This window comes from Pelodiscus sinensis, chromosome 29 (assembly GCF_049634645.1).
Source record: "Pelodiscus sinensis isolate JC-2024 chromosome 29, ASM4963464v1, whole genome shotgun sequence".
In the NCBI taxonomy this organism is placed as follows: domain Eukaryota; kingdom Metazoa; phylum Chordata; order Testudines; family Trionychidae; genus Pelodiscus; species Pelodiscus sinensis.
The window spans coordinates 12,996,166-13,023,567 of record NC_134739.1 but is presented as its reverse complement, the minus strand read 5'-3'; the positions used below and the strand labels follow the sequence as shown (position 1 = coordinate 13,023,567).

General features: G+C 63.4%; 1 protein-coding gene across 4 annotated transcripts in view; it reads left to right on the top strand.

The window, feature by feature from the left end:
* The window catches only part of ARHGAP23 (Rho GTPase activating protein 23), a 119,970-nt gene that overhangs the window by 39,005 nt on the left and 53,563 nt on the right, over positions 1-27,402 (top strand). For 2 of the 4 annotated variants that reach the window (XM_075911442.1, XM_075911440.1), the window contains exon 1: positions 18,035-18,711. The exons of the other annotated variants lie outside the window; for them this stretch is intronic. In XM_075911442.1, the coding sequence (XP_075767557.1) occupies positions 18,427-18,711 (285 nt within the window). In that variant the 5' untranslated portion in view covers positions 18,035-18,426. Of the gene's footprint in view, positions 1-18,034; positions 18,712-27,402 lie in introns of those variants that run through there. 4 annotated transcript variants of the gene reach the window in all.

The following is a 27,402-nucleotide window of genomic DNA, read 5'->3' as shown; positions in this document are numbered from 1 at the left end:
TCTGGCGTGGGACAGCCAGCCCCTCTGTGGGTCTGCGAAGTGGCAGCGCGAGCCAGTGGGCAGAGCTTGGGCCTCCTTGCCGGGAAATCCCTCTTTGGCGTGGCCTCTAGACCCTAAAGGTCTCTTCTGGCCTCAGCGTCTCTGAAAGGGTCCGGGAGCCCTTCCTAACTGTGCAGGGGCCGCAGCTCCTCCCAGGCTGGGACAGCAAACCCGGTCCTCCTGGCAAGCAGAGGAAGAACTTTGACAGGCGCCAATCAAACGCTGATGCGGGTGGGTCACAGGCGCCGTTCCCAGGTGCGTAGGAAGGCGGGCGCATCCTTCTGAATCCGATCCACCAAGCTGCATTTATTTTGGGGCTGCCGGGCCGGCCACATCCCTGCTTCATCCTCCCCTGCGGGCTCGGTGGAAAGTCCTGGGGCCCGAGCTGAAGGCCGGCTCTCCAGGGACGCCGTCGCGGGTGGAAAAATGCTCCCAGGTCCTGTGAGGTCTCTTGCTGGAGGGTTTGACCTAGTGAGACCGTCTTCCCCATAAGGAAAAGGAGCTTGCTGGGATGGTGGCAGGGCAGCCCACAGCGCCTCCTATGGGACAGAGGCCGCCGACTGAAACGCAGCCTGCCTGCACGCTGTTGCCCTACCAGTAGAGGGAGTTGGCTGGCAGTTTCCACTGCCACCAATGAGCAGTTTCCATGGGAAAATTCCTGCCCCAGTAACAGTAGGGGTTGTGTGCACGTGTATGCTCATGCGTGGGTGTGCATGTGGGTGGGTGTGCACGTGGGTGTGCACACGGGTGTGCACGTGGGCATGCGTGGGTGTGCACATGGATGTGCATGTGGGCATATGTGGGGTGCATGTGGATGTGTGTGTGGGCGTGCACGTGGGCATGTGGGTGCGCGTGGGTGTGCACGTGGGCATGCGTGGGTGTGCACATGGATGTGCACGTGGGCGAGCACATGGGCATACATGGGGTGCATGTGGATGTGTGTGTGGGCGTGCACATGGGCATGTGTGGGATGCGCGTGGGTGTGCACACGGATGTGCCCATGGGCATGCGTGGGGTGCACGTGGATGTGCACGTGGGCGCGCATGGGTGTGTCAGGCTCAGAAGTGGTTGAAAATCTTCTGATGGGAGGATTTTCCTTGGCAAAGGCCGATGGGATGGAACGGAAACGTTTTGCAGGGCTTCATCCGTCTTGTTGGCATTTTTTGCAGGAAACAAGTGATGTGTCGCATTCCCGCTTCCTGTTGTGTTTTGGAAGGAGGCAAAGGGGCTGCCACGAATTGTTTGATTTTGTGACAAAATCTGGGATTTTGACTTTCCGACCTCGTTCTGAAATCGTGGCTTTCCTGCAGGACAGAAATTCCACAGCTAGTTAAGACTTTATCTCCATCTCTCTGAAGCTGGGGCGGGGGGCCGGCCACTTCCTGGTGCCACTAAAATCAGGCATCTCTCCCACTCGAGGTCGGTAACTTTTTCTCTCCTCCTGGGCAACAGAGGCCCAGTGGGGTACAGCAATGCTCCCTCTAATCTTTTCCATCCATGTGCGGAATACATTTTAACATGCATTGAGATGTGCGGATGTGCACCACCCGTAGCAACAAAACCTAGCTGCGAGGGCTCTGCTAATCAGCTGGGTGGCATTTGACTCTCTCCCGAGCGGCCGCACAAGCGCACGGTTTACTGGGGGTCAGCTTTTAAGAGGGATGGCTCCCGGTCGTGGCTGGCCGAGGGAGCGTGCGAGACCAACTGCTGCTACCAGTCGCGGGTGTTCACCTCTAGTCCACGTGCGCAGTGCCTCGTTTTGGAGCTGGTTCTGTGCCTGGCTCCTCAAGGCAGGCATGCGAGGGAGAGAGTGTGATTTCTCTCCCAGTTGTGTCTGTACACCACGTTGCACAGATTCATTCCACGGAGCTTCCCGTGTGGCTGCAGGGCTCTTCAGAAATGCAGGCGTTGTGGCGGGGGGCCCGTGGGCCCGCCCCATTCGTGACCAGACGTTCCCGGCACTCAAAGCACCATTTGAACCCGGAGCGACGTGCCCCCCGGCTGGGTCGCACCAGGGGGCAGAGCCGCTGGCCCGACAGACTCCAGGGGGCAGGGAGGGAGGAGGCTCCAGCCGCATGTCGCCCGCTGACGTTCCAGCTCCTGCTCCGTGGCCTGAAGCCCAGATGTTTTCCGGCCCCTCCGTGGACAGGCCTGGGGCAGGGTTGGGCCGTCCTGCCGTGGCAGCCACAGCGGCTTTGCTTCCGTCGCTAAGCGCGGGGCCTCTGCCCAAAACGGGGCGCGTCCGTCGCTGGCACCCGGCCAGCCCTCCTCCCCGGGCCCTCAGCCTCCCTCCTCTTTCCCTGGGCTTGGGCCAGGGCGCCCAGCACAAAGTTCCCTGGCACGCACCCCTGCGATGCCCAGCGGCAGAGGGGCACGTGGGCGCACGGGGGCAGGGGATGAGGACTTACAGCGCATGCCCTCCAGCCTCAACTCCCCCCTCGCCCCCAGCCACTGATCCGCTGCGCCGCCTCAACTCCCCCCTCGCCCCCGGCCACTGATCCGCTGCGCCGCCTCAACTCCCCCCTCGCCCCCGGCCACTGATCCGCCGCGCCGCCTCAACTCCCCCCTCGTCCCCAGCCACTGATCCGCTGCGCCGCCTCAACTCCCCCCTCGCCCCCGGCCACTGATCCGCTGCGCAGCCTCAACTCCCCCCTCGCCCCCGGCCACTGATCCGCTGCGCCGCCTCAACTCCCCCCTCGCCCCCGGCCACTGATCCGCTGCGCAGCCTCAACTCCCCCCTCGCCCCCGGCCACTGATCCGCTGCGCCGCCTCAACTCCCCCCTCGCCCCCGGCCACTGATCCGCTGCGCCGCCTCAACTCCCCCCTCGCCCCCGGCCACTGATCCGCTGCGCCGCCTCAACTCCCCCCTCGCCCCCGGCCACTGATCCGCTGCGCCGCCTCAACTCCCCCCTCGCCCCCGGCCACTGATCCGCTGCGCCGCCTCAACTCCCCCCTCGCCCCCGGCCACTGATCCGCCGCGCCGCCTCAACTCCCCCCTCGCCCCCGGCCACTGATCCGCCGCGCCGCCTCAACTCCCCCCTCGCCCCCGGCCACTGATCCGCTGCGCCGCCTCAACTCCCCCCTCGCCCCCAGCCACTGATCCGCTGCGCCGTCTCAACTCCCCCCTCGCCACCGACCACTGATCCGCTGCGCCGCCTCAACTCCCCCCTCGCCCCCGGCCACTGATCCGCTGCGCAGCCTCAACTCCCCCCTCGCCCCCGGCCACTGATCCGCTGCGCCGCCTCAACTCCCCCCTCGCCCCCGACCACTGATCCGCTGCGCCGCCTCAACTCCCCCCTCGCCCCCGGCCACTGATCCGCTGCGCCGCCTCAACTCCCCCCTCGCCCCCGGCCACTGATCCGCTGCGCCGCCTCAACTCCCCCCTCGCCCCCGGCCACTGATCCGCTGCGCCGCCTCAACTCCCCCCTCGCCACCGCCCTGCCCTGGTTCTTGCTCTGACGAGGATAATTGTGGGCGACTTTCCTCGCACCAGATGCCGGGAGGCTCAGCTCGAGGGGCGGGAACGGGGGGAGCGATCAGGCTGGTTTTAAACGGATTAATCCCCGGGCGTCACCCTTGGGTGGCTCTGGCCCCAGTGGGCTTGGGGCAGGAGAAAAGCCGATGCTGTCAGTGTGCTGGGCCGGGCTGTGGGGAGGGGGGTTTGCGGCACCCAGGGGTTTGGCTGCCGGGGGGGGGGGGGGGGGAAGAGTAGACCCGCAGTCCGTTACCTGCCGCCCAGCGGGCACAGTTTGGAATCCAGCGATGCCGTAGCCCGTTTCCTCGCACCCCCTGGCCAGGGCATTTCTCACCGTTTGCCCTGACACTCGTCTGGTTCCGTTCACTCCACTCCCACCTCCTCGTGCAAACTCTTCCCGTGCCGGGGGAGACACGGGAGCACGAGGCTCATGCACAAGAACCCTGCCACGTGGCCGAATTTGCACGGGCCCGGTAGGGAGGAGGTGGGTGGGACGCCCCTCCCGTCCCGTCTCAGCGGCCGCCCATCCAGGTGGGAAAGCGCTTTCCCTTATAAGGTCTGAAATCCAGTGGTGGTTTCACCATGGGCTCCATCTGCTCTGAAAATCCTATTAAGCTTTCATTTTCTGACCCTGATCTCGGCTCGCAGGGTGGGAGGGATTAGCGTTTGGCCATCTCCCCCCCCTCGCCCCCGCCGCAAATCTCTCCAGCCTTGGCTGGCCTGTTCCATGCTGCAAAATCCTTCCTAGCTGCACGTCCCTTGGTTTTCCCCTTCCTCCTCCCCATGCGGGGTATTTCCCCCGTCTTCCCCGGGAGCTGAGGTTCTTCTCATCTCCTGGCCAGCAATGGGCTACAGGCGCTGGAATCCACCAAAGCCCAGGCCACGTGCAGGATCTCGGGGCTCCCTGGCGTCAGCCCGGCCTGACGGTGGCCTCAAGCTGGCAGCTGGTGCCTGGCAAAGCTGCTCCAACTGCTGCCATGCAGGTGACCTCTGACCCGCGGGCACGATCCTGCCTCTCCTGGATATTATCCGGGTGAGTCCGAGGAAGGCGCCAGGCCTGCGTGACTCACGGGAGCACCAGGAGGTGCACGGCCCCCCGTGGCCCTGCCAGCATTTGGATGGCTACATGCCCTCTCCCTGCCCCTCTGCCTGGCCCTCCCTGCACCCCGCCCCTTGCAGGCACCAGTCGCCTGTGGTGCCCGGGGACCCTCTGCTTAGCAGGGGCCCGCCCCGGTGTCGGACTCACCCACCCGCTTTGCTTTGTGGTCGGGGGGAGGCTCTGCAGACCTGCCCTGTTGGACACAGCACAGAGCGTGGGTACGCCCGCCCAGAGCCCCCTGGTACGCCCGCCCAGAGTCTCCGGGTACACCTGCCTGCCCACCCAGAGCCCCCGGGTACACCCGCCCAACCACCCAGAGCCCCCTGGTACGCCTGCCTGCCAGCCCAGAGCCCCCCGCCCCAGTATGCCCGCCCACCAGCCCAGAGCCCCCCGGGTACACCCGCCCACCCAGAGCCCCCGGGTACACCCGCCCGACCACCCAGAGCCCCCTGGTACGCCTGCCTGCCAGCCCAGAGTCTCCGGGTACACCCGCCCAACCACCCAGAGCCCCCTGGTACGCCTGCCTGCCAGCCCAGAGCCCCCCGCCCCAGTATGCCCGCCCACCAGCCCAGAGCCCCCCGGGTACACCCGCCCACCCAGAGCCCCCAGGTACACCCGCCCGACCACCCAGAGCCCCTCGGGTACACCCGCCCACCCAGAGCCCCCGGGTACGCCCACCCACCAGCCTAGAGCCCCCCTCCGGTACACCCGCCCGACTTCCCAGAGCCCCCTGGTTATGCCCACCTGCCAGCCCAGAGCCCCCCTGCGGACCCTCGCATGCTAAAATAACCTACTCGACAGGGACACAGCCAGGCGGGTTGGCATGTGCCCGGGAGCAGGGGTTCCTCTAACCATGATTTGTGTCTATCGGGGCAGAGAACGTCCGGCCCAGGGGCTGGATCTGGCCCCCGAGTGTTGGGGCTGCAGCCCCCCTGCCACCATCTCCCCGTGGGGCTGGAGCCCACAAAATCTACTAGCCTAGGCCCCCCCAGGCTCTGGGGTTGCTCCTCACTTGGGTGCAGCCCCCGAGTGATTCTTCTGTGAGTCACCCCAAAAAGGTTCCCTGGCCCTGGCGTCTGTCTTTTCCATCCCAGCGTCTGGCCCTCTCTTGGAACCCATCTGGCTCTTGGCCCAGAGGGCGTCTAGTGGCAGTGAGTCCCGTGGGATCGCCGGGCCTGGGGTTCGATCCGTGGGGTCCCACACACTAGCCACTAGCCGCCTGTGGCCAGTTCGCTGTGCTTCCCAGCTGGTTGGCCACCCCGGGGCTAGAGGGAAGGAAGTGTGTCCTTGTCTCCGTTTTTTGTGGCCTTGCGATTTCCTGGATCCTCCCCTTATTTGGGGCGGGTGGGAAAGGACCCGCCGGAGAGCCCGGCCCCCCCCCTCGGTGCCGCTCAGCGCTGTGCCACAACCGCTGCCTCTCCGCGGCTTTACCGCCCCCGTGCTCCGAGACTGGCGCTTGGAGTGGGCCGGGATGCCACGTTGCCGGCCTTCGGCCTCTGCCTTCGCTCGTGGAGACCGCGGCAGCCGAAATCTTCCTGGGGCGGAAGTGGCAGGGAGTGGCTGTCCCAGAGGGCGCTCTCAAAGAGCCCCCCCAGCCCGCTCCCTGCTGACTCGGCACTCTCCCTTGGCCTGGGATCCGGAGGGGCGTACCTCCCGGTCCGGCCTCGCTTCCTCTCTCCTTCCCAGAGCGTGACGCTCTCTTCCCGCTGGGGCCAAGGGTGAGCCATGGGCTGGCCGGGACGGGCCCAGCTGCAGCTGTCCAGGGAACAGGATGTGCGCCAAAGGGTGGCCGGGGGGCTGCTGATACCCAGGCAGGCTGGGGGGAGGGGAGAGGAGCCTCCCGGCGGGTCCCAGAAGGACGACAGTTCGAGTCTGGGGGCTGCCGGGTGGAAGCGCGCCGACCGGGTTCTGCCGCGCGGGCGAGCGAGCGCTTGGAGCGCTGCTCCCCGCCATGGGCTCCGGGAGACACGCGGGCTGCTGTCTCGGCGTCCAGGCCTGATCTGAGCTCGGGGCTGAAACTTACGACTCCTGGCTCCGGCACTGATTCTCTGGGCATCCTCAGATGATTGTGGTTGTTTGCACCGCGGGGGCACCTACGGGCAATGTTCCCTCTCAGTCCTTTCCATCCGTGGGCGGAACACATGTGGTGCTGTGCACCGCGGCCGGTGCGGATGTGCACCACCCATAGAAACATGGGCTGCCGGCTGTGGGCGCTCTGCTAATCAGCCGGGCAGCATTTGAATCTCTTCTGGGTGTCCGCCCTAGTGCTTAGCTTGCAGGGAACAAACGCTGCCTACAGGCCCCTGAAGAAGAAGGATCCGGCAGGAGGCAGGCTTGCCTAGTGGTTGGAGCACCAGCCTGGGACATGAGACATGTGGGTTCAGTTCCACGGACTTGGGCACATCACTTAGCCTCTCCGGGGCTCAGTTCCTCACCGGTGCCATGAGTGCGACAGCCCTGCCCGACTCCTCAGGGCTCTTGGGAGGAGGAATACAGGGAAGATTGGCAGCTGTATGGATACTGTAGTCCTGGGGCTACAGGCTGGGGAGGATTCAAAAGCCAGACGGGGGACGGACACGGCGAGGTGGTTTGGCTGTAACGTAATAAGCCCCAGCTGCCTGCCCCGTGGCGGGGAAAGGAGGAGGCTGGAGAGACCGCATGGGGAGGGCTGGGGGACACTGGGTAAGACGGACATCGCAGAAGATGCTGGGGCTAAGTTTTCCCTTCTCCCCCCTGTTGCTGCTGCAGCAGCGCCCCTGGCAACCCCCCTCCCTCTCCGCTGTTCTGTGCCGGGTGACTTCCGAGCGCTCTGGGCCTCAGTTTCCCCATCTGTACAGTGAGGCCGATCTCGCCCGGGATAGTACGTAAGTGCAGGCATTGAATAAAGTCGTTTTCACCATCAGATCCTGTTAGCAACATTCTCCGAACACAGGGCGGCCTTGGCCCGTGACCCGGCTGCTGGGCGTGGTCTCACTGTAAACAGTGACTCATGCTCTGAGGGCTCACCCGTGAGTAACAGCGGCCTGGGAGCCGGTGGGCCGGTAGAGGGCAGGAGCGGGCTGGTCTGGCCTCTCCGGCTCGGATTGAGCTTGGCTGCACGAGGATGAGAAAATCTGAATCCGCCTTCTGGGAGAGTGTTTTGTTGCTTCCCCTGAAAAGAGCGTCCCCGGCGGGTTCCGGTTTGCCAGGGAAGCTGGGGGAGAAAGGAGGTGGTTTGGGATAAAATTCAGAACGGGTCCAATAAGTCGCATATAAGAATGGCCAGTCAGGGTCAGACCAAAGGTCCATCCAGCCCCGTGTCCCGTCTGCCCTCCGTGGCCAACGCCAGGTGCCCCAGAGGGAGTGAACAGAGTCCTCACGTGATCCCTCCCCTGTCGCCCGTTCCCAGCGTCTGGCAAACTCAGGCTCGGGACAGCATCCCTGCCCAGCCTGGCTAACAGCCGTTGATGGAACTAAGCTCCATGAAACTATCTTGCTCTTTTTTGAGCCCTGTTAACGTCCCAAGTCTTCACAACATCCTCTGGCGAGGAGTTCCACAGGTTGCCTGTGCGCTGCGTGAAGAAAAACAGAACTTTGTTTGTTTTAAACCTGCTAGCTCTGAATGTCACGGGGTGACCCCTAGTTCTTACGTGATGGGGGCAAGTTAATCACTTTTCCTTAGTCACTTTCTCCAGACCTGTCACGAGGTGATTTTTGCTTGTCATATCCGGCCTGAGGCGAGAGTTCGTTTGTCCCTCTTCCCAGGTGGGGGTTGGAAGGATCGGAGGGCTGAAATGCAGCATAGAACCTTGCTTTGTTAGGCCTGGGGGTTGGTATCTGTCCCAGTAGAGCTTCTGGCAAGTCGCAAGGGACTTTCAGGCCGTCCACCTGGCCTGGCTCCCTCTGCCAGTTCCCATGGTCTTACCAGAGCGTTTTCCTGGGGCTGAAAGGTCTGTTCCTCTCCCCTGTTTCTGAACCAGAGGCCCACATGATGGGTGGGACTGGGAAAGCCACAGCTAGATGCAAAGTGCTGTCAAATGCGCTGCGGAAGCAGGTGGAAAAACCCAGAGGACAGATCTATCGTTCAAGTGACGTGTGTGTGTGTGTGTGTGTGCGCGCGCACGCGCGCGGCAAACCCTCTCCCAGGAGAAGGGCGGATTGGAGAGGAAGGATGGTCTAGCTGGTAGGAAAGCAGTCTGGGGCTTGGTAGATCTGGGTGAGCTTTGGTAGTCACTTGGTCGCTCCGTGCCTCAGTTTCCCTACCGTCACAAGGGAATACGTAGTAGCCCCCCCCCCCCGGAGTGTGGCAAAGATAAGTCCGTTATAGGCGGCGAGATGCTCAGACCCTGGGGAAGGGACCGGATACATCTCAGAGATGGTGTGGGCGCAAGGTTCCTTTTCACCCCTTAGTGCTGCGAGCCCCGGGAGGGGGGGGGGAAGGAAACTGAAGGCAAAGCCAAGCTGGAAGCTTTGTGGCAATGGGATTAGGGTGGTAACGCTCAGTTACTTCTCTCTCCTTCCTTCCACGTGTGCGTTGCACAAGGGAAGGGAGCAAGTGCTGGTCGTGAGCCAGCAGGGGGCTCTGCCGGCCACGGCAGTCAGCTAAGGGAGCACATCTTGTGTGTCTGTGAGATATGGTGGGGAGTGTGTGTGGGGGGTGAGGTTTGTGGGTTTGTGAGATATGGTGTGTGTGTGTGGGGGGGTGAGGTTTGTGGGTTTGTGAGATATGGTGTGTGTGGGGGGGGTGAGGTTTGTGTGTTTGTGAGATATGGTGTGTGTGTGGGGGGTGAGGTTTGTGGGTTTGTGAGATATGGTGTGTGTGGGGGGGTGAGGTTTGTGGGTTTGTGAGATATGGTGTGTGTGTGTGGGGGGGTGAGGTTTGTGTGTTTGTGAGATATGGTGTGTGTGTGGGGGGGTGAGGTTTGTGTGTTTGTGAGATATGGTGTGTGTGTGGGGGGTGAGGTTTGTGGGTTTGTGAGATATGGTGTGTGTGGGGGGGGTGAGGTTTGTGGGTTTGTGAGATATGGTGTGTGTGTGGGGGGGGGTGAGGTTTGTGTGTTTGTGAGATATGGTGTGTGTGTGGGGGGGTGAGGTTTGTGTGTTTGTGAGATATGGTGTGTGGGGGGGGTGAGGTTTGTGGGTTTGTGAGATATGGTGTGTATGTGTGGGGGGTGAGGTTTGTGTGTTTGTGAGATATGGTGTGTGTGTGTGGGGGGGTGAGGTTTGTGTGTTTGTGAGATATGGTGTGTGTGTGTGGGGAGGAGGTTTATGTGTTTGTGAGATATGGTGTGTGTGGGGGGGAGGTTTATGTGTTTGTGAGATATGGTGTGTGTGGGGGGGTGAGGTTTGTGAGATGGTGAGTGTGTGTGGGGGGGTGAGGTTTGTGTGCTTGTGAGATGGTGAGTGTGTGTGGGGGGAGGTTTGTGTGTTTGTGAGATGGTGTGTGTGGGGGGGTGAGGTTTGTGTGTTTGTGAGATGTGCTGGGGCGTGTGTGGGGGCGCGGTTGTGTGTTTGTGAGATGGTGAGTGTGTGGGGGGAGGTTTGTGTGTTTGTGAGATGTGCTGGGGCGTGTGTGGGGGCGCGGTTGTGTGTTTGTGAGATGGTGTGTGTGGGGGGGTGAGGTTTGTGTGTTTGTGAGATGGTGAGTGTGTGGGGGCGCGGTTGTGTGTTTGTGAGATGGTGTGTGTGTGGGGGGAGGTTTGTGTGTTTGTGAGATGGTGTGTGTGTGGGGGGAGGTTTGTGTGTTTGTGAGATGGTGTGTGTGTGGGGGGAGGTTTGTGTGTTTGTGAGATGGTGAGTGTGTGGGGGGAGGTTTGTGTGTTTGTGAGATGTGCTGGGGCGTGTGTGGGGGCGCGGTTGTGTGTTTGTGAGATGGTGTGTGTGGGGGGGTGAGGTTTGTGTGTTTGTGAGATGGTGAGTGTGTGGGGGCGCGGTTGTGTGTTTGTGAGATGGTGTGTGTGTGGGGGGAGGTTTGTGTGTTTGTGAGATGGTGTGTGTGGGGGGGGAGGTTTGTGTGTTTGTGAGATGGTGTGTGTGTGGGGGGAGGTTTGTGTGTTTGTGAGATGGTGAGTGTGTGGGGGGAGGTTTGTGTGTTTGTGAGATGTGCTGGGGCGTGTGTGGGGGCGCGGTTGTGTGTTTGTGAGATGGTGTGTGTGGGGGGGTGAGGTTTGTGTGTTTGTGAGATGGTGAGTGTGTGGGGGCGCGGTTGTGTGTTTGTGAGATGGTGTGTGTGTGGGGGGAGGTTTGTGTGTTTGTGAGATGGTGTGTGTGGGGGGGGTGAGGTTTGTGTGTTTGTGAGATGGTGTGTGTGGGGGGGGTGAGGTTTGTGTGTTTGTGAGATGGTGAGTGTGTGGGGGCGCGGTTGTGTGTTTGTGAGATGGTGAGTGTGTGTGGGGAGGTTTGTGTGTTTGTGAGATGTGCTGGGGCGTGTGTGGGGGCGCGGTTGTGTGTTGCTTTCTGCGGACTTGCTGCATTGATTGTGCGGGGCTCGGCGGGGCGGTGTGTTTCGGACACTCCCGTAGGATCCCGTGGGGGGGGGCGGGCACGCGGTGCGCCGGGAGACGTTGCCCTGCTGAACGCCCCCTGCCCTGCCCCCGTTCGGGCTGTCGGAGCAGCCCTGCGCCCCCGCCTGCCCCACCTACTCACCCGAGCGACCCCCCCGCCCCCCCGGGGGCTGGGAGAGCCCGGGCCTGGGGGAGGATCCGCACCCTGGGCCGTGAGCCGCTGCAGGGCCGGCGCCCGGAGCTCGGGGGGCGCGGTCGGACACACGCCGGCCCGGGGAAACGGGTGCGAAATGCTCGGCTGAGTTTCCTCTCTCGGTCCCCGCGGAGGGGCCAGGCCGGTGGCCGGGCGGCGGCTGCGAGCCAGCTGGGGGCTCCAGGAGTCTCTTTGGGCAGCCAAGCCCAGCTCTGCCCCCCCCGGCCCGCCCAGCCCCATGGCTCGGGCCGACAGCTGCGGGGTGGCCTGTCTGGTTTCTCCGGCTCAGCGGCCCCGCGTGTCGGGACAGGCCGGGGTGACGTGAGACGGGGCCGCGGAGCCACCCCCAGCCCCCTTGGAGCGGGGCAGGCGGGGCGGGGAGGCTGTTCCCTCGCGGATCCGGGGGAGGCAGGCGGGGTGTGAGGGCGGCCGCGAGGAACCTCGTGAGCTGGGGTCAGCCCGGGCAGAGGGGCTGGCCTGCCCTTGGGATCCCCCCCCCCGCTGCTACTGCCTCCTGCTCACTCAGCCAGCGCTTCTGACAAAGGCGGGGGGGGGGGGGGGGGGGACGGAAAAGGGAGGGTGAAGCCTGCCAAGGCTGACTCAGCTGAGAGACTCTCCCAGGCTTCCTGCCTCAGCTGCCCGGGAGAAACCCCGCGGGGCTGCTGCCTGCAGGGCCGGAAGCGGGTCCCGAGTCTGGAGCCGTAACTCCTGGGGCTCAGCCGTGTGACCCGTCCCTGCGACCGCCTCCCCCCGCCTTTCTCCCGGCCGCGGCGAGCTCCGGGGCCGCACGACGGAGCCCGGGCGGGGCCCCTCGCTGTCCGAGGCCCTGGGGCTGGGGCGCCTGGGCTAGGCCGGTGGGTTTCACATGATGGGTCACGCCCCAGCGCTGGGCGGTGGGAGGTCGGGCGCTGGGGCTCGTGGCTGCAGGGGGATCGGTGGGAGGGGGGGGGGGCTAAGGCAGCTCCCTGCCTGTCCTGGGACCGCGCCCCAGAAGCAGCCGGCAGCAGGCCCGGCTCCTAGGTGGGGGGGGGAGCGCACAGGGCTCCGCGCGCTGCCCCTGCCCCGAGCGCTAGCTGCCGGCTGCTTCTGGGCTCAGCCTGGTCTGCAGGGGCAGGAGAGGCAGGAAGCTGCTTTAGCGTCCCTGCTGCACCGCTGCCAGGGAGCCGCTCGAGGTCAGCGCCTCCTGCCTCCCCCCCCCAAGACAGAACCCCCTCCCACACCAGAGCTCCATTCTCCGCCCCACCCCGGAGCCCCCACTCCAGTCACACTCAGTCGGGTCACGACATCAACCGTTTTCTTCAACAGGGTCATGGGAAAAAAAGGTTGAAAACTGCTGGGCTAGTGGGTATATGAGACGTGTTCCCCGCGGAGTCGTCATCCCAGCCCTTTCATGACACGGTATAGCTAGTGCGCTCTTGTTCCTCCAATGGCTCACTCTCCTGTGCACTCCCCTTCGCACGCTCTTGTTCCTCCAATGGCTCACTCTCCCGTGCACTCCCCTTCGCACGCTCTTGTTCCTCCAGTGAGCCGTTCTCTTGTGCGCGCCTCCTCGCATGCGCTCATTCCACCAGTGATGCGCTTTCTTGTGCACTCCCCTTCGCACGCTCTTGTTCCTCCAGTGTGCTGCTCTCTTGTGCGCTCCTTCTCGCACGCTCTTGTTCCTCCAGTGAGCTGCTCTCTTGTGCACTCCTTCTCGCACGCTCTTGTTCCTCCAGTGAGCTGCTCTCTTGTGCGCTCCTTCTCGCACGCTCTTGTTCCTCCAGTGACCTGCTCTTGGGTGCTCCCCATCACACTCTCATTCCTCCGGTGACCTGCTCTCTTGTGCGCTCCCACTCTCACGCTGTTGTTCCTCCTCCAAAGCATTTGTGCCCTCTCCCCATTGCTTACTTTTGATTCTACTCTGTATCAGAGGCAGCAGTGTGGGAATGGAGGGAGAAGGTTCCCCAGGAGCCAGTGTGCGCCGGGAACTGGCTTTTAAGCTGGCTCTCTGCGTGTACCGGGAGCCTATGTGAAACCGTGTGCACGGATGCAGTTTCACATCCCTAGTGTTCACAGTGCAGAGCAGTAAAGAGTGCCCCTCCCCCCCGAGGATCTGTCCTGAGACCAGGGCTGCTCAGCGCATTCAGAAAGGGTCTGGAAAACGCGGTGAAAGTGAGGTGACCAAGTCTGCAGACGGTACAGAATTGTTCCAGATAATTCAATCCAGAGCTCAACGTGAAGCATTTCAAAGGGATCTCGCAAACCTGGGTGACGAGGCCGCACCTGGGTAGGGGGAATTCAGCGCCGATAAATGCAACGGGACGCACCTTGGAACACAGAGTCTCGGCTGCCCCTCCAAAACGATGGGATCCAAATTAGCTGCTACTGCTCACCAGAGAGATCTTGGAGTCATGGCCGCTAGTTCTCCGAAAACATCCGCTCAATGGGCAGCGGCCGCCAGACCGGCGACTGGGATGGTTGGACCCATTAGGCGAGAGAATAAGACAGCAACGATCACAGATAGATCCACGATGCACCTTGCATAACCTGTGCAGGTCTGGTCACCCCCACTCCCAGGAGCTGTCTTAGGGCTGGAAAGTGAGCGGAGGAGGGCAAGGAAAATGGTGGCATTAATTTTGAGAGAGCCTATTGCGAAGTGTGGCGCCAAACATCGAAGTAGAGCACGAGTCCGGTGTGTCTCCTATTCCTCGTGCAACGAGGTTTACAGGAAGCTGGAACATGATGCCCGTTATTTCGAATCTGTTTCGGAATAATGGGCGTGCTGGTAAAAGGCGCAAAACGCTATTTCGGGATAATGGGCGGTATCCCAAAATAGCGCTGCTGTTGGCCAGGGCAAGGGCAGCTTCGGTGGCAGGAAAGGCAAAAGAAGCCTGGGACTTTTCAGCTTAGAAAAGAGACGACTGAGGGGGCCGGGTCGCGAAAGGGCATAAGGAAGTGGTACTGACCCCCGCCCGGAGCACAAGACTCCCGGGTCGCCCGATGATATTAATCGACTTGAAACCCGCAACAGGATGCCCCGCGTCAGGCTTCCTGGGGGCGCGCGAGGCGAAGGTCAAAAGCAGAACTGGGCTCAGGGATCCTGCTGGCTGCAATGGGCAGGGTCGCGAGCCCCTGCTCTGGGATGCCCGACCCTCCCGTTGCCGGCCCTGGGGCTGGATGACGGGATGGGCCACTTATTCAGGTCAGTCCCTCGGAGGCATCTGGCACTGGCCACCATGGGAAGGCAGGACACTGGCCTGGTGGCCGCTCTTACGTTCTTATATCCCTGCTCCGATGCACTCACGCCTGCCTGCCCTTGATCTCCTCCAGCTGATGGGGTGTGCTCCCAATGGCTCCGTCTCCCTCCTTCCCGGGGCGCTGGCTCCATCTCCCTCCTTCCCGGGGCGCTGGCTCCGTCTCCCTCCTTCCCGGGGCGCTGGCCCCGTCTCCTTCCTTCCCGGGGCGCTGGCTCCATCTCCCTCCTTCCCGGGGCGCTGGCCCCATCTCCCTCCTTCCTGGGGCGCTGGCTCCGTCTCCCTCCTTCCCGGGGCGCTGGCTCCATCTCCCTCCTTCCCGGGGCGCTGGCCCCGTCTCCCTCCTTCCCGGGGCGCTGGCTCCGTCTCCCTCCTTCCCGGGGCGCTGGCCCCGTCTCCCTCCTTCCCGGGGCGCTGGCCCCGTCTCCCTCCTGCCCAGCAGGTCCTCATGCGCCTTCTCTCATGTCCTGGTTCTCTCCCTGCCTCTAATCACGGTTACAGGCAGTCTCTGCCCATGCCTTATCTGGCCCTCAGCGTCAGGGGGCCCACCCCCCATGTTCCCAGGAGGAGATAGGCCCATTTTACAGATGGGGAACTGAGGCCCAGCAGGGCTTGGCTTGCCCAGGGTGACTGGAGCTAAGCTGGGAATGGGACCCAGGTTTCCTGAGTCCCAGGGCAGTGCTGTGGGTACTAGCCACCCGTCCTCCCCTCCCCTTGCCCGTTGCAGACTGCCCGCCCCTCGCGCCAGCATGCTGCAGGTGAAATGCCCTTGCATGCCCCCCCACGCCCGACTGCTTGTCCCTTCAAATCCGCCCCTTTGTCCTCTCTTTCTCCCCAGTCCTTCCCCTGTCTCCATCCCTGTCCCCGAGCCCAGGGCCTCACATCCTGCCCCCTTGCAAGCCGAGTTCCGGTTTCCTCGTGGCCTCCCTCCTCCCGGCTCAGCCTGCCTTCTCTGGCAGTAGCCATCGGTTGTCAGACATAGGGGAAGACCAAGAGTCACAGGCTCAATGGCCCACAGGCTCAGGGGGACAGGGGAAACTGAGGCACAGTGCGGGACTGGCCCAAGGTCATTGGCAGAGTTGGGAATCGAAGCCAGAGATCCCTGAGGACCCGTCTAGCCACCTAGCCACACGGCCTGCTTCTCTCTGCGTCCGGGTGTCGTCTCTTCCTCCGCTCTCCAGCCTCACTCTGCTACCGACTGCCCCATACCTGCTTGCTCCCCCCCAGGCTCCCACCCTCCCCCTGGCTGCCCGGCACACGTTCCATCGCTCGTCGCGGCTGTTTAGGGCACGGAACGCGCTCGCGAGGTGCCGTACGCGAACTGATCATGGTGGGATTCCCTCTCCTGCCCCCACACATCTCCCCAGGAGCATGTGTGTGTGCGTGCATGCGTGCGCGTGTGTTCCGCTGACACCAGTATTGTGTTCTCACTACCTTGTGCACCGAGACCTGTGAGCTCACGGGGCAGGGGGCTGGGTGGGCGAGCGAAGAGGCTGCGAGGTGCTGCGTTCCTAGAACATTCCCCACCGAGGGATTTTACCCGGGCCCGGCCTGGGGGGGCCGATATGAATTAGCACTCCCAAACGCTGGGGCATTCACGAGGCTAAGTGACGTGCCCAAGGTCACACAGCAGCTCAGTGGCAGAGGCAGGCGCCCTGGCGCCCAGTTCTGTGCCGTTAGTCTCTGGTCCACCCTCCTCTCCTTTTGGGGAATTGAGTCTGGGGGTTCATTCAGTCCTAGGCTCCCGACACAGCCCAGGTCCCCGCTTGGCCCTGGAGCAAAAGGGTCTCGGACCTTTTTCCGGTGCTGTGCTGTCCCCGCTGAAAGACCTGGACGGGGAGCTGGGGAGCAAGACCTCCCTTGGGCTGAGGGGGAAGGGTCACTCCCCATGACTGCAAACCAGGCCGGGAGGAGAGCGCTTCTAGCCCCTGACCTGTCCCCCTTCCCCGCCGTGGTGCAATCCCGCTCCCACGCCGCATGGGCATCAAGAGACACTCAGACGCCTTTGTGGGGACAAGCTGCTCTCCTGGAAGGGGCTCAGATTGGGGCCGGGTTATTCCACCCCCAGGCTCTGCGGAGCCCGATGCTGTTTGCCCTCCCTTGCCCCCTGTTTTCGGACAAAGCCAGCGGTTGCCACGTGGGTGAGCCCGTTGGGCCGTCCAGCCTGGTAGCCCTCTGCGGGCTGCGGCCAACGTCGGGCGCTTCAGAGGCTGGCGAACCTCGCTCCCCCTGCCGCCACGCCCTGGCCGGCTCGGCAAGGCGGAACTTGGGGCGGTTGCTGCACGTCGAAGGCGGAGGTGGCCTTATCGACAAATCGAATAGTCGACGCAAATTGCATCGACTATTCGATTAGCCCATCAATCTAAATTTAGCATCCCTGCTCCTGCCATCCCCATGCACCCCCTTGAGAGCCTCCTGCCCCCTTGTCTGCTGCCTGGCTGCCCTGAAACAACCCCCCAGGTTTTGACTCGGGGGCCCCTCGGCTCACGGCGGTTCTGTCCTGCAGAGTGGCCGGTTGTTTGTCGGGCTGGTGCGGCTCCGCAGAGCATGAGGCTGCTATTTCGCTGGTCCGTGAGCGGCAAGAACGCCTGGGAAGCGAGGCCCAGGCTGGCACACGGCACCTGCGGAGGTCTGGGCTGGGCTGGGTCTCATGGAACTTGGTCAGCAATGCCTGCAGGTTGCCGGTTCGAACCCGGCTGAGGCTGAAAGTGACCGAAAGTCGTTCTCCTTTGGCGGGTCTTGGGAGGCGCCCAGGCCGACCACGACTGGGCGAGTGTCCATGTCACCAGTTCGATGGTGCTCAGTGCCACCCCAAAGGGGTCAGCGGACTGTGGGGGCTGAGGCTCAAACAGGCTACGGTGAGTGACCCAGCCTGGTAGGGCTCCCTAGTGGGCGAGGCATTGTCTTGGGGGTGCTGCAAGGGGGGCCCCTCCCCGGCACTGGCCAGCCAGGCCCTGGGCAAATGCTCGGCTCGGAGAGAGAGAACGAGAAGGGAAGAGAGCGAGAAAGCAAAGCTGGAAGCCCCTCGGCTCTGAGAGGCCCCCCAGAGTGTATGCCCCCCGGCTCTGCCCTGCCCCCCTTCAAGGACCTCAAGGCACCTGGCAGAAGTGGGGACTGGCTCACCACCCCATATCTGGGGAACCGGTGATGCACTGAGCCGGGCCGGGCCGGGCCGTTAGCCCCAAGTCACCTGCCTGCTCCAAGACACGAACCCAGGAATCCTGCCTCCGGCTCTAGCCACTAGACCGCACTCCCCCGACTCTTTCTTGGCTGGCGCCGCCAGGCTGGGAAGCGCGCTGAGGAAGGAAGGAAGAGGCCGCGAGGGAGGGCGAGGAGGAAGTAGGACGATTTGGAGAGAGCCAGAGGATTTAAAAAAAAAAGAAGTATCAGCCAAGTGAAACTCCCAAGGCTGGTGTCGGCTGGAGGGGGCTGGGTGGCCCAGGCAGGCCGTGCCGGAGGGGGTGGGAGGGCGGGGTGGTGCTGTGTGGTCTGATCGCCTGGAGCAGCTGCAGGCAGAGCGTGTGCATTCTCTCTCGCCGTCTGTCCGGCCGCCCGCCCGCGCCCGGGAGCTGGGGGTTTCGGTGCCTCCCCCTCGGTGGGGAGGGGCGTGCGTTCCCCCCGGCGTCGGGAAGGGAGGGGGCGGATCTGGCTTGCCCAGGGTTGGAGCGATCCCCGTTCATCTGCCAGCCGAGCGCGCTGACTCCGCGCGGCTGCCGGCGCCTGGCGGCCAGGCTGAAGTTTAGGGGCCGGCCGAGGGGAGTTGGGGGGGCAGCCCTGCGAGCCCCTCGCCACCGATGGAGCTGCAGGGGCAGGGGACCGGCTGCCCCAGGGGCTGAGCGAGCCATTCGGCTCCCTTGCCGCTGTCAGTGCCCGTCCGGGGAGAGTCCCTCCCGTCCCCTTGCTGGATGGTGGAGGAAGGCGTGGGCGGCGGGGGACCCCGGCGGCCCCTGGCCGGGCCGAAGAGCGTCTCGGCGGTGGGCAAGGCCCTGTGGAGCGTGCAGCGGGCGGGGAAGGGCTGGCGCGCCGAGCGGCCCATCGGGGTGGATTGCAGCTCGCCCGAGCCCCGCTGCATCTGGCTGAGCAGCCTGCGGCAGGACCCCGCTGGCCTGGAGCTCTGGGGGTCCCAGGCGGGGGCCGCCCACCCCAGGCGGAAATGCCACGCCCGCCCGCGGATGGAGACTCGCCGCATGGTGAGAGACGCCCCGGCCTGCCCTGGGCACCGGCCTCCGATCCCCTCGCACCCTAGAGGGGGAGCCCGGGGAGGGGGGAGCCGGCCTGTTCAGCATCCGGTGGGGATAGCTGCCCTTTGGGGGGCGCGTGCATGACTGGGGGAGGCGCGTTTCCTACCCCCCACGTGGCGCTAGGGAGCCGAGGGGTCACTGGAGGCTCAGACACCTGCCCTGTCTCTGCTGAGGGCTCGGCCCCCCGAGGGGTGAGTCTCCGGCGGGTGGTTCATTCCTTCCCTGCCCAGGAAGGGCCAGGCCTTGCCTTTGCTAACGCGGGTCCTGCTGCTGCCACCGGTGCCCTCCCTCCTCTCCATCGCGGAGGGTCTCCGGCTCAGCTGCCCAGCCCCGGACGTAGCCGTGGGCTCGGTTCTCGGCCCGCCGGCCCGTTTCGGGTTCGACGGAGGATGCCGCGTCGGTTCTGTCGGTGTCGGACTCTGCTGGGGAGCCGGCCCCGGGGTCGGGGACGGGGTGGTGGAGTCATTCCCGCCCCGTCTCGTAGCTGGTGTCTCCCCAGCGCGTGGTGCCCGGCCGCTCCGGCTCAGAGCGTGGGTGATCAACACGACGGGCGCAGATCCCGGGGGTAGTGAGGGCGGTCTGAGCTGAGACTAGCCGAGGCGCTCAGTGAACAGGTGGGGTGGGAAAGGAAAGGGTGCGGCCGTGCAGGGGATGTGGGGGACAAAGGGACGGCAGAGTTGGGGTTCCGCTGGCATCTCCTCCGTTCCTTTCCTGCGCTGCTGACTGAGCGCCGAGTGCCGGCCCCCAGCAGCGCCAAGGGGCTGTTCGCAAGTTCCCCGTGGCCTGGGAGAGCCGTGCACCCGATATCTGCCGAGGGCCGGCCGGGCGGTGCACAATGGGGCAGAAACTGCAAAGCAGACAGAACCGGCGCGGGATGAATGACCGCGGGGCGAGGAGCATAAAGGGAGAGGTTCAGGGCTCTGTGTGTGTGTGTGAGCTCAGGCCCGGTAGTGAGTCAGTGGTGGCGCCGTGCCCAGCGTGGCGACGACAGGCCGGCTCGCACGGATTGTCACTGTGATCAGCGTTCCTGCGGGTCAGTTCTGAGCAGCGTTGGGGTGGCCGTGGGGAGCGATTTCATGCCGGGCGCTGGGGGTTTCAGGGAGCGTTGCTACGTGACCCTGGGCAAACCGCGCGTCACCCTCGTGCCTCAGTTTCCCCATCTGTACAACGGGGGGAATATTCACCCGCTTGATGTGGGCTGTGCGTTAGGGGGGTGTAGGGAGATGCGCAAGAAATTCCGGTTGCTGCAGAACCGAGACCCGCGTGACACGGAAAGTGCCTGATACGACAGACGTGCCCACAGGAAGGAACTGGGGAGCCTGGGGGGCGCTTTCCTCATCGCCCTTTCTGGGTGGTGACGGTGGGTGACTCCCATCGCCAGCAGATTGGTGCATTTCAGCCGAGCAGTGTTAGTTGTGGGGGGGCAGAATCCAGCCAGTCCTGGTCCGTGGGAAGTTTCTGTCCTGGGTTAAGCTAGCAAGAAGGGGGACATCGGCTTGTCCCCGAACAAGGCCAGGAAGGAGCACGTGGGAGCACCTGCCCCGGGTGCTCAGCGCCGGGCAGTGGCTGGCCCCGGGTTTTGCAGAAGCGGTCAGTGTATGCTTCTTGGGAAACTGAGGCACGTGCGATGGCCGAGCCGGACTGAGGTGTGAAACCCGCCTGTCTCCCCAAGCGCAGCCTGTTCAGGGAGGTGCCGGCTGGGTCTCCTCCCTCCTCCGGCGAAAGGGGCCGAGGGCGCTCAGAGGAGACCCAGAGTTGGATGGTCCGGGTGACAGAGCAGCAGCCTCGGGCCTGGGGCTTGCCCTGGGAGGGGGCACGCCCCCCGAGGAAGATCCCAGAACATTTCCGGGGGGTCGCAACCTTCCCCCTGGTTTTCAGCAGCAAGAGGAGCGGGGCACGGTGGTCGGGGGGCCCACGGAGTGGCAATGGCTGAGACCCACGGGCCTGATCCTTTTTGGCTGGGAGGCTGCGGGCCCAAGGCCGAGTAATGCTTACGGTGTAGCAGCAGGGCCGGATTGGGGGGGGGGGGGGGCTTGCTGGGCAGCCGCCCGGGACGCCAACCTATGGGGGGCGCCTGATTGAAGTGGGAAGGGGCGTCGCATCAGGCGCCCCCCGTAGGTTGCTGCCCGGGGGCGGGGCTGCGCAGGCGCCCAGCACCCCGTATGTCAATCAGGTGCCGCGCGCCCGCTGCCCGGGCTGCAAGGATGTCTCGGGCCGGCCCTGTGGAGCAGCATTCAAGTCAGAAGGCCTCCTCGCATGATCAAGTGTTACGCACCAGGAGGGAGGGCTGCTGACCTGGCCCATCGGCCCCATCTAGGCGCATGGGGCCACAGTCACCCCTGGTGAGAGGCACTCGGGATCCCACTGACGTGCGGTGTGAAGCCTGTGAAGCGGCCCAGCAGCGAGAGACTTAGCACGGAAGACGGGCAAAGGGGAAGGGCCCCTCTGCCAGAAAGGGCAGGCTGGCAGGAAGGAATTGCCCATGTTGTGGGTGCCAGCAGCAAAAGAGGGACCTTTTCCCCCTGAATTTATCTAGCTCTTTTTGGAACCCTGGTCTTTACACCATCCTCTGGCGAGGAATTCCACAGGTTAACGGTGCTTCGGTCACTGGCCGGCTGCTGGCTGATTTGTCAGCAAGGAACTCCTTCTGCCCCTCTCCTCTTGGTATCTGCCTTCCCACAGGCCCAGGTTCTGTGCCCGAGGGGCGCCCCGGAAGGGGAAGCCGCATGGACAGGATCCTCTATTTCCCATTGCCCCAAGGTGGCAGCCTGGAGGCTCAGCTAGAGACCAGTAGTGTGTAAGGGGCACAATTTGGGTGCTAGGTCTGCAAACAGGAGCCCAGGTGTGTTTGGGTCCGTAAGAGACTGTATGGACCCTCCCGGTGGGCAAAACCCCTGCGGGCTGCAGTAACCACCCGGCTTGCCTGCCCCTGGCTGGGGTGGGCGAGGGGGCTCGAACGGAAAGTGACGAGGCAGCAGAGACAGTGGTGGGCAGGAGCCCCCGGCGGCAGCTCCGGGCCGGCAGGTACCACGGGCAGGTGTGTGAGCGAAGCGGCGTGTGGGCAGCCCAGTGACGGGCCGGGGCTGGCAGGCGCATCTGGGATGGAAGCTGCGGGCGCCGGAGTCGTGTGGGCCGCAGGTTTCATGTCGAGGTCGCTCCCTCTCTCGGTTTCTCTTTCGGAGGCTTGTCCGTACTGGTTAGACTCACAAGGGCACATTCAGCTGTCAGCTTAAAAATAATCCGGCGAGCAGGAGCCGAGACAATGGAAACTACAGCTGGGGGGGAAGTAACCGCGCCGGGCCTGAAACGGGGAGGATCCAGCCCCCTCCCTCCTCAGCAGGGCCAGGGGTCCCTGTGCCCCCCGGAGAGGTAATTCCAGGCACCGGAAGAGGGGTGCTTCCCCCACTTCGGGGGAGGAGGAATGGCCTAGGGCGCGGTCTCTAGAGAACAGGCTTTTTCACCCCCTTCCCCAGCTCGGCGGCACCAGGCAGCAGAGAACGTAGGGACGCTGCTGCCGGGTTAAAATCTCCCCCCTGGGGACCTTGCCCACAGCCGATCGACCGCTCTTGCCGTGAGCACTGGAGGCTGCAGCTGGAGACGGCTGCATCGGGGGGGACTCAGCCCTTCACGGCCATCGCGGCAGGGGCATTTGCTCCGCGGCGTTGGGCCTTGCCCTGGGAGAATCGGGCACGCGTCTCAAACCTAGCACTGCTTCTGCTTGGATCCCAGTGTGAGGGGTTTGTCCCGTTGGGGCTATCCCCTGGTGCGCCGATCCTGCCCTGGGGGGCACTCCCCCACCCCGTCCTGCTGGGCCAGATCCTCCGGTCCCCCCAGCCAAGGCACAGAGCTGGGGTCAGCGTCTCCCTGCACAGCAACACAGACGCTGAATCCGTTCAGCTCCAAGCGCTCAGCATCCAGGAAACCAACCCCCAAAAGGGACCAACTCACCAAAGAAATCCATCTGACGGTTGTCAAAGGTTTGGACAGAGAAAGCGCATAAAGAAGACCGCCCACTTTATCAATGAAAGAGAGAGAGGCGCACTGGTTGCTTCCTCCTCCCCGCTTCCAGGTAACAGTTACTTAAACTGGGCGTGATCATAAACAAAAGTGTTTTTATTAAGTACAAACAGCGGGAGTCAAGTGTGTGCAAGGGAAAACAGACAGATCAAAGTAAGTTACTAAATTAAAATAAACAAAACACGCCAGCTAGTCCGTATCCACTAAGAATCTGGTTACGTGCATGTTCTTACCCTAAACAGTTGTTTTAAACGTCCCTGTCGCAAGCTAAGCAGCCTTCCAGCTTGGGCCCGATCCTTGCCCCTGTGCGATCTCAGACGTTTTCATCAGGCATAAAATAATAGGTGGTAAGTGGCGGGGGAGGAGGGAGGGTATGTCTACACTACCCCGCTTGTTCGAACTAGCGGGGTAGTGTAGACATACCCGGAGTGTCCCTGGCATCTGGTGACTGCCCCTGATGTTTGGATTCCCCTCTTACGTCCCTTTTGCCCATGGGGAGAATTTCTTGTGCTCAGTTCAAACTTTTCTCCCTTCCAGTGGAAAAGTACCAGATCCAAAATGGGTTTCAGCATCCGGCGGCCTGGCCACGTGTCATTCTGGGACCAGCCGTGGCAGTGCGACCTAATGGTTAGGGTTTACACGACACACAAGACTATTCACGGGTCCTTCGTTTGAGTCATGTCGTTTCTGGAGCCACTGGTGACGGCCCACGTTGGCACGTTTAGGATGCTGAACGGATCCACGCTTCATATTTCTAGCGTCGCGGGCGAGAATGAGACACAAAGAGAGGCTATGCACGCGCAGCGGATTACCGCCTTGCAAATGGCGTGCCATGCGATTTGCATAAAGTGTCTTTGAGTGATGCATATTCATGTGCCTAAGCCAGTTTTCATAAAGCATGGGGGGAGGGTGTGATGCCCAGGAGAGCTGTGGCGTGGCTGATCACCGGCTTTAGGGCCTTTCGTAAGCACCTCACCCGACCACTGGCGAGATTTGGTTTATGGCGGGGCGGCTGCGATGCCCAGTCCCGGAGCAGCCAGGGTGAGCTGAAGGGGGATTTTAAGTGGCGGATAACTGGCTAGTCGAGTAGTTGATAGACTTTTTATCAACTGCACGATTAGTTAAAGCAATTCAGTCCCGGCTCGCGCCAGGTCCAGGACCACACCCCGCTGCCACGGTGCATTCCAAACGTAGTAGGAGCCGGGCGGGCGGGGACTGAGCTGGACTGCCTGCCCGCCCAGCTCCTAAATGCAGAGCCGCAGCGGGGGTAGGTCCTGGACCCGGCGCGAGCCGGGACTGAGCTGGGCTGCTGGCCAGCCTGCTAAGAAATGTGGGAGGAGGGGGGGTGCGTGTAGTCGATAGCATCCTGCGAATCGGTTACTCGGCGACACGTTTACATCCCTAGTCCGGAAGCCAGGACAGTGGCTTGGTTGGAATGAGTGGGTTATTGCGTGGCAGCGTGTGGGGGTAGGGCTTCCCGATGGCCGTGGCATGAGCTGCCGGCGACGCTGGGGGGGGAGGAACATAAGAACATAAGAACGGCCGTACTGGGTCAGACCAAAGGTCCATCTAGCCCAGGAGCCTGTCTGCCGACAGTGGCCAGCACCAGGTGCCCCGGAGGGGGTGGACCGAAGACAATGATCAAATGATTTGTCTCCTGCCATCCTTCTCCAGCCTCTGACAAACAGAGGCCAGGGACACCATTTCTACCCCCTGGCCAATAGCCTTTTATGGACCTAACCTCCATGAAATTACCTAGCTTCTCTTTAAACTCTGTTCTAGTCCTAGCCTTCCCAGCCTCCTCTGGCGAGGAGTTCCACAGGTTGACTATGCACTGTGTGAAGAACTTTCTTTTATTAGTTTGAAACCTGCTACCCATTAACTTCGTTTGGTGTCCTCTAGTTCTTCTATTACGGGAACTGATAAATAACTTTTCTTTATCAGCCCTCTCCACACCACTCATGATTTTATAGACCTCTATCATATCCCCCCTCAGTCTCCTCTTTTCTAAACTGAAAAGTCCCAGTCGCTTTAACCTCTCCTCATATGGGACCCGTTCCAAACCCCTAATCATTTTAGTTGCCCTTTTCTGAACCCTTTCCAAGGCCAAAATATCTTTTTTGAGGTGAGGAGACCACATCTGTATACAGTATTCGAGGCAGCAGTGGCCTCTCTCTCCTGCTCTGGAGCCAGGCTCCGAGTTCTGGGGGGCAGGTTCTGTTTGTTCCTTGCCTGCGCAGTGCCTTGCGCCATGGAGACCCAGCTCAAAACTGGCCCGACAGGCGCCAGGTGGGGGCTGAGCAGACCTGGTGCAGGTTTGCACTGCTGCTAGGCAGCCGCTCTTCCTCGCCCGGGACAGACGCAGGCGAGTGTCAGGCTGGCGTCTTCCGCGTTGCGGTTCGGGGTTGGGTGGGCGTGGCCGAGGGCGCCTGGCTTTGGGGGAGAGAGATCGGGACGCTTCGGCACTGCTGCCCCTCGTGGCTTGTTTGCAGGACCCGTGGCAGGGAGACCTAATGGTTAAGCCGCTGGACGGGGTCTCGGGAGACCTGGCTGTGCCGTTGGTTTGCTGGGGAGCCTTGGGCAAGTCCTTCCCCCTTGCCGTGCCTCAGTTTCCCCATCCGTCAAATGGGGACGTGGGTCCCGACCGACTGGAGAACCGCACGGCCGAAGAGCAGGGCTTGTGATGGGCAGCAGGCAGGAGGGCGGGAAGCAGGTGAGCTGCCACCTACAGTCGCGCCTGCCCGGACCACTCCTCTCGCAGCCTGGTCAGGGCAGGCGGTCGCTGGAAGCCGGGAGGTTTTCCAGTCGGGCAGGCTTGGTGCTGACGGCCAGGCCTGCGCCCTGCTGCCATGGCTCCTCTGCACGGGGGGCAGCGTGTTCCCACACACAGCCCGGGACGTGGCCTTCTACCCGCCTTGTCCAGCAGCCAGGCCTGCCCAGCGCTGGGGGAGAGACAAAGGGGCTTTGTCCCCCCCTTTTGTCCCCCACTGCTCGCTCGCTTTTTCACACGGCCAGGAAGCAGGCCGAGGCAGGACAGGGCCTGCATTTCAACTCCCTCGGCCCTTGGCCCCGCGTCCTCTTTTCTGTTCCTCTCGCTCGGGAGCGCTGGGAATGTTAACGAAGCCCCAAGGGGAGGAGGGAGAGGCTGGGAAAGGCCCCCCCCCCCGATCCCCGGCTGGTTCCACCTGCTGTTCGACCCAGGCCTGTGGGTACGTCGGGTGCTGCGTGGCCAGGCCGGACCTGTGGCCGCCCGAATTCAGTAAGGAGCTAACGTGCATCATTCCCTAGGGTCCCGGCTCTGCCGCGTTCTCCTCTTCCGCTGCCCTCGTCCCTGCTGGGTCCCCTGCCCTCTCGGTTTGTCCAGCGAAGCTGCAGGCAGCAGGGCACCCCCCCCGCCCCGGGAGCCGGAAGTCTGGACAGCGGGAGGGGAGTCGAACAAGGAGCGATGGGAATTCATAATACTCGTGCGCCTCTGGCAGTGCCCGCGGGGAGGTTCCCGCGCACGAGTGAGCCCTGCGCCTCGCCACCCTATCCCCCTGTGACGGAGGATCCGGGCCTCATCCCGTAGCACAGCTGGGGAAACTGAGGCACGGGGCCGGGAAATGAGATGTCCCGGGCCCGGGGCCGTGCTGGGAATGGAAGCCAAGGTGGAGCTAGTTAAAGCCCCTGGGGGATTTGGATGCTCTGTTCCCCTTCATTGGAGCGCAACCCCCTTGGGCAGTTTGAAAAGCAGCTGAGGAGGGGAGAGGTGCCCCCGTGGCTGAGCGGCTCTTCCCTCCTCTGGCCTCTGCCCTGGGGGGTCGCGGGCGGGGCCAGGCGCTCGGACGCCATTGCGGTTACATACACCTCTGCCTGCCGCGCTCTGCTCCCGCGACCCTGCCCGCCTGCTCGGGGGTGCCGGTGGCGCGCGTCCGATGGGCGCATTTGCATCCCCCAGGGGCGCGGCCGCCGTGTCTTCTGGGGCAGGCGGGGGGCCCTTGGGACTCTGCTGATGCTTTGTGGGGGGGGTCCTGGGGGTACCGGGTGGGGCTTTGTCTTGGCTTGTGGCAGCTGGCACCGAGGCGGCCGATCAGATGTTCTGCTCTCTCGCCCGGCTGGCCATGCCCGGGGGCTCGCCCGGGAGCGCTGTCGGCTGACAAAGGAGCCACTCCCGCAACCTGCCACCGCCTCCCCCTCCTCCTCGGTCTCCAGTTCCTTTCCCCGCCTCTCTCCTCCGTCTCCTGCCCCCCCGCCCGGGCGCTGCCCTCCGGTAACCCTCCCGGCTCCCACGTCCTGCATTTTTGTTGCTGTTGTGACAAGTGCCAGCCTGGGAGGAATGTGGGTGGGGCGCCGCGCCGGGGCTGGTTTCCCCTTGGAGCGGGGACGTGGGGGGTTACGGCCCCGCTGTGCACCTGGCCGAGGCCTCTGCAGTGTGCGGGCGAGGCGCTCTGGTGGCCGCAGCCGGATCAGCCCCTCCAGGCTCAAAGCGGAAGGCGCTGGGGGTATTCGGCTGTTGCTCACAGGCACTCCAGGACGCTCGCTGCGACAGGCTCCGCGATGTGAGGGGCAGATAAGGGCTGGGCCGCGGTGGTGTAAATGGCTTGGATCTGTCTGGCGTGGGAGTCCCCTGGGGGGCAGGAGGCG